At 39.3% G+C, this 6,086-nt stretch overlaps 1 protein-coding gene across 4 annotated transcripts in view; it reads left to right on the forward strand.

Moving 5' to 3' along the window:
* The window catches only part of opn4 (opsin 4), a 78,283-nt gene extending 72,530 nt beyond the window's left edge, over positions 1-5,753 (forward strand). For all 4 annotated transcript variants that reach the window (XM_008119109.3, XM_008119110.3, XM_008119111.3 and 1 more), the window contains one exon: positions 2,405-5,753. In XM_008119109.3, the coding sequence (XP_008117316.1) occupies positions 2,405-2,692 (288 nt within the window). In that variant the 3' untranslated portion in view covers positions 2,693-5,753. The remainder of the gene's footprint in view (positions 1-2,404) is intronic.
* The last annotated feature ends 333 nt before the right edge of the window (positions 5,754-6,086 follow it).

The following is a 6,086-nucleotide window of genomic DNA, read 5'->3' on the forward strand; positions in this document are numbered from 1 at the left end:
TTGAGTTAATGGAGAGCAAATTACTTTTACACACTGAATTCAGTTTGCAGCCATTAAATTAAAGTGAGGATAGGGAGGAGAAACTGGGACATTTTAAAAGCAGATGAAAGAGTGGGCTGCTGTCATGGCCATTAGAGGAAAGAGGAAGCCTAGGCGGAGGATTAATCAGGACTATCCATGCTAAAGAGCATTGGAGAGTATGCATTTTTAAATGTGCCAGTGTTATTTTTAATACTGCAGCACATTACTAATACATACATTTTAAAATTATTTGAAATTATTGTACTGTTTTAAAAAATATTGAAGTGATCCAAAATTGCTTCCCACACATGGACCTAAAATGTTTGGGGAATATCATTTCTCATAATCCCCAGAATATAATGGCTGCAGTCTGACATCAGCATAAAGTCAATACCGGTGTTAGACATCGGCTTGCAGAAATGACTGGGTGCCATTGTACAACCACAGTACATTATGTGAAATACGTAACAGCTATGTGGCATGTGCAGTGCATTAAAAATCATGCAGAGTATTGGTGCATTTGCAACTCTGCTTCCACCGCTATAATTTAGCTCTCAAGTGTAGTGCGATTTATGCTTGTGTATGTCAGTAACAGAATGCCAGACAATGTGTTAAGCATTAACATTATAAATGAGGAAAGCTAGCATCATTCTTTTTATCCCCCAAAGTAACATTGATAAAAATTGTCATTACTTGCAGCTTTCATGTTGGTATCCATGACATGGAATGTTTTTTCATAGCTTTACATAACTGATTTTGTATTTTTAGAGAAAAGAGGAAGTTAAAGAATTACGTTTGTAGATTTAGTCTGAATTTTAAGTAACCTATCCAGAGTGCTGAACCCTAATCCCAAAATAGGATCAGCACTTTGGATAACTCCTTCGAAGTTTGAAGTAAAACTCAGACTGGATTAAAGCCACAAGCTCTCAGGAATGCTAGATAGCCATATGATTCCTACCACTGCTGCAAATAAAATGAATCCTTTTCTTCTTTGCATTTTATTTTGCTTTCTTAATTTAGTTTTCTTCATTTTTATTACATACTAGCTGTGCCCGGCCACGCATTGCTGTGGCTTAGTCTGATGGTGTTGGTCAGTCTACATTATTTATGCTGTGACCTCCACCTTCTTTATACTTGCATTAGTAGTAGTATTTGAAGTCTGTTACCTTCTTTAATTTTTGTGTTGATTGATAATTGCTTGAGATCCCTGTTGTCTTTGGTTTGTTGTTAATCGTGATGCTGAGTGCGGTTTATATTTTTATTGTGGTACAATAGTCTTTTTTTTGTTTTGCCTGTGTAGGTGTTTATTATTGTTGTTGTTGTAGTGGTCATGAAGGTTGGAAAAGTTAGATGCTACTGTATTTTTTTTTGAGGCCCAGTGTAGCACTGACTGGCCTCTCAGCCTCAGTGCCTGGCTGCTTCTTGCTGTGATGGTGTTGATGCTTATTGTTGTTGTTGTCATTGTTAGTATTGTAATTGGTTTTTTTTGGAGGCCAAGTGTGAATGTAGGGATTGGGGAGGTGGATGAGCACTGAATGGCCTTGTAGCCTCAGTCCATGGCTGATTCTTGCCTGTGTAGGTGTTTATTATTAGTGAGTGAGTGGATGGATAGATGAGTGGATGGATAGATAGAGTGGGTGCTCTCCTTGTTTCCTTTATTCCTATGCTGTTCCCTTTCTCTGCTCCGATCCTGAGCTCGCTGATAAGAACACACTGGTCAGAAAGGAGGGTAAATATAACCGGATCAATGGTCTTTCTCTCCCTTTTGCTCTTGGCCTTCCGGGCAGAGAGGGAGGGCTCTTGTCCTTGGCGTTCCTTCGCTTCCCTTCCCTCCCTCCTTCCTTCCTTCTATCCGTCCCAGCCTTTCCTGCCTGTGGAGCCATGGAACTGGGTCAGTGGGTTGGATGGTGGGGAAAGGGAGAAGGAAGAGGCCTCTCATTGAAATGCATGGACTCCATGCCATGAGGTGCTGGGATTTGTAGTTTGCATCCAGTCCAACCCCTTTCTTTCTTTTTGTCATGGAGGAAGACTCCACCCAAACCCCTCAGACAGATGGCCATCTGGTTTAGTTGTGTTGTTATAGTCACAATGCGTTGTGAGTTTTGTGGGTCCGGATTGTGGTTTTGTGGTGTGTTTGTGTTGTTACAACCGGGAGGCAAGGCTTTTGCGTTGTGTTTGTCAAGTTTTGTATTTCTGGGGCGTTTAGTTGTGTTGTTATGGTCACTGTGCAAACAACTTTATCCTTTTATATACTATAGATATTAATCTGAGGCCTGTTTCGATTGGCAAGATAGATTTTTGACCATGTCAAAAATAAGGTGTTATTTTCTCTTTTGTTGACTGAAATATAACACATGTTTCTATGTTCTCTTTGATACTTAAGACAGGTGAAGATCTGAATGCCTTTGGATGGAGAAGGGAGGAGTCTTATTCCGGGCCATCTACTTCAAGCCAAATCCCCAGCATCATTGTGACCTTCAGCAATGTCCAGAGAACAGACCTGCCTTTGGAGTCCAGCTCTGGTGCCTTGTGCTCCAGGAACAGTAGCTATAGCTGGGAAAAGGATTCCAACAGCCGTCTTGAATGGTTATGCCATGCGAGTGCCTTAGCTCCTACCTCTGAAAGAAATATGTGTCAGCTCAGCGTAGAAGATCTTGCAAGACAGGTTTAAACTGAGCAGCTATATAACAGGATGGGAAAGGAAGGAACAGCTTCTTTTCTTCTAAACATTCAAAACCAGTTATGTGATGCTGTGAAGAGTTAAAGGAGCTAATGCTCAATCCTTTTATGGCACTGTAGTTTGTTTGCTATCTTGGTTGATTATTCTACTATTATTTTTAATTCATGGAGGACAATACAATTCATTGTGTGTGGAAGTCTAGGTAACCAAAAGCCCTGCTACATCTGACCTCAACAACATCACCCTCCATGCCTTTGTGGCATTCTTCTGTATCTAGACTCTCATCTTGCAGTGTAATTGGCAATATGGGATGTGGGATCAGTATCCTTGTTTACTGCACTTTGCAGAAACAAGCTAACCCAGAGGGGGTTTTTTTCGTGTCAGGAGCAACTTGAGAAACTGCAAGTTGCTTCTGGTGTGAGAGAATTGGCCATCTGCAAGGATGCTGCTCAGGGGACACCCGGATGTTTGATGTTTTACCATCCTTGTAGGAGGCTTCTCTCATGTCCCCACATGGAGAGCTGGAGCTAATAGAGTGAGTTCACCCGTTCTCCCCAGATTTGAATCATCTACCTGTCAGTCAGTAATCCTGCCGGCACAAGGGTTTAACCCATTGTACCACCTTAACCCAGAGGGTTAAGGACAGACCAAACACTTCTCCCTACAAACACTGCATCCTCTGCCTGAGGAAGCTGCCTTACCCTACTTAATGGTAGGGCCAGCTCTGCCAGCTGTTTACTCCTTTCTGTGGCTCAGAAATGGGTAAACCAAATGGAACTGAAAAGCTGAAGTTTTACAAGTGGAGGAAAACAAAACTCATGTTGCTTTTCACATCACACCAATAATCTCTTTGGAGATTATTGCATGAGAGTTGAGGTTTCCCCATGTTATTTGGTGGTACCTTTTAATACACAGAGGAAACCCACAAATAGTCTCCTGAAAGCACTTTATTCATTGTTGACAATTTTGTGATAAGTCACTAGTGCTGCTTCAGCAAAATTGAGAAAATTTGTGTTGTTGTGGGTATGTTGTGGTCATCACTTTTCTCCACTCCGTTTCCCTGTTCCCAGACTACTAGTGAGCAGAAAAAGAGGACCTCCAACTGCATAGCTATTACTCCCCACTTTCAACCCAGTTGCTTTCCTTTTTTAAAAAAAAATCAAGATAACTGTAGTTTATCCCTGCAGTTTATTATAGATCCTCTTTGTTGTATAAGCATTTCCTCATTGGTGGAAATATTGCTGAGATTTTTTTAAGTTACTGCTTCATGTCTTCAACTACATTGACTAATGTGCAATCAGTATTGATTTAAGTTAGATTGCCTTTTGAATGTGGATGAAAACTTTTAATTGTGACAAAAAAATCCCCTATGAATTCAGGTGGCCTCAGTGCCCCAAAACAAGGTTTGACAATGATAACCATATCACCTTCTGATAGCATAAACTAATATGAAAAAAGGCTGAGAATTGCAATATCCATATTTATTTTGCTGGTAGTACAGAGAAATTTGCACATGCTTAACAACCTGGAAGTGTGTTACTGTGTAACTTTGAAATCAACACAAAATGGCCAACTCTTGTAAGAACAACAAAAATCTCAAAATTGTGGAGTTCTTTAAGTAAAAAAATTAAAAGGGGGAAAGGGGACATGCCCGGTGGAAGATAATGAACAGGTTGGGAAAAGTGGTCTATGAGATGGTGTGCTATGCAGAAACATGACAGCACTGAAAGGTAGACTGTGTGATAAGAAAAGGAGCTATGCAGATATATTCTTGCTTTCTACCAGAATGGGTTTGTTATGCCTGAATATACTTTCAACACATTGTCTGGTAAAGTCCTTTGTGTTTGGCACTTCCATCCTTTCTCAGTTGAGAATATGGTCCCATTTCTAACACTGGAGAGACACTCCCCATTAGTGAAGAACAGCTTTCCTCTAACTTGGTTCCCACCAAATATCTTGGACTACAGATCCTGTGAGATTGGATATGCCTAGTATAGACAATAGTAAGCAAAATGGACCAATTATCTAACTCTGCATTATATATATATTCCTAATCACCTGATTCCCAGAATTACAATAATTATATCTGTGTTATTTCTATCCTGTCTCATTTTTTTCTTCTTCAGCCAGCAGCCCTGAAAACACGTGATGCCTCATGTTGTGAACCCCCTGATTTCAGCACTGTAATACCTGATGTCAATTCAAGGACCAGGCATAGATGGATAGTGCTATGTCTTAAGTTATTTACTAGGTGGCAGCAAATGTAGTTATTTTTGTAAGGAAACTTGAATGACTGTTTTGTTGTTGCTGCAGAGGAACTGTAACATGCTTGTCTAGTTTCCTAATGATGAGAGCCTTTATATCATGGCCCATATACTTATCAATCTAGTAATACAATCATTTTTACAGGGATGGATTTCAGTCATCCATCTATGGTCTCTCCATGACACTGTAGGCATAATATAGGGGATCCCAGCTTAAGCACTGAAATAGTTTTAACGTTGTGACCAGTTACAGTATTGGGAAGATTCATCATGTGGAAGTTATTTAAAAATGTCTCTGTATTAAGACTTTAATATGTATTCTGGGCTTCTCTTAAAAATGAGCCAAGACATGAAGCTGTGTTGTGCCTGGAACTTGGCAACAGATGAATGAATGGTAGCTATTCAAATTTTAGGTTACCCCCTCTTATGTCTAGTCCATGAAGGAACAAAAAAAAAAAAAAAAGACTAGTCAAGTAAAAAAAAAACCTTAACATAAAAAGTTTACAATACATGATGTGATATTTCCTGCTCCACAAAAAAGCCTCTTTGTCAAGCTTTCTCAATGGAGTTCTGCTGGTCCATTCCCTATGACAGAAGCACTGTTTGACAGAAGGTAGTATAGCAAAAACAAAAGGCCATGTAAATTTTCATTGCCCATTGGTACAAAACTGCAGTATTTGGGTACTGATCATGTAAGTAGAATATATTTTGTAATATCTTATTATTTTGAATATCTAGATAATATATCTTCTTTTTGAACAATAAAATGTATACATAAACATCTACAAGTTGTCTGTGGGGTGCCAAATATCTGTGTTTCTTTGTTTCTGATATCTTTACTCATTATTACTTTGATACTGAGATCAAGATTATGTGGTCAATGAGAGAAGAAGAAAATACATTTTTTTCTGAAACCAGGATGATTTCTTATAATCAAAATAAAAAAGATGAACGAGATCTATTAAAAGTCCTCCCTTCTTCTGTCAGTGCAGGATATTGGTGTCTCAGAAAGAAGGTACACTGGATATTAAACTGATTGAGGAGAGATTCAGCTGTAAAGAGTTAGAAACTGTATTAGAAGAGCTGGTGGGACTTGGCTCAACTGAGGTCCTAACACAAAA

Source organism: Anolis carolinensis, chromosome 3 (assembly GCF_035594765.1).
Source record: "Anolis carolinensis isolate JA03-04 chromosome 3, rAnoCar3.1.pri, whole genome shotgun sequence".
NCBI lineage: Eukaryota > Metazoa > Chordata > Lepidosauria > Squamata > Dactyloidae > Anolis > Anolis carolinensis.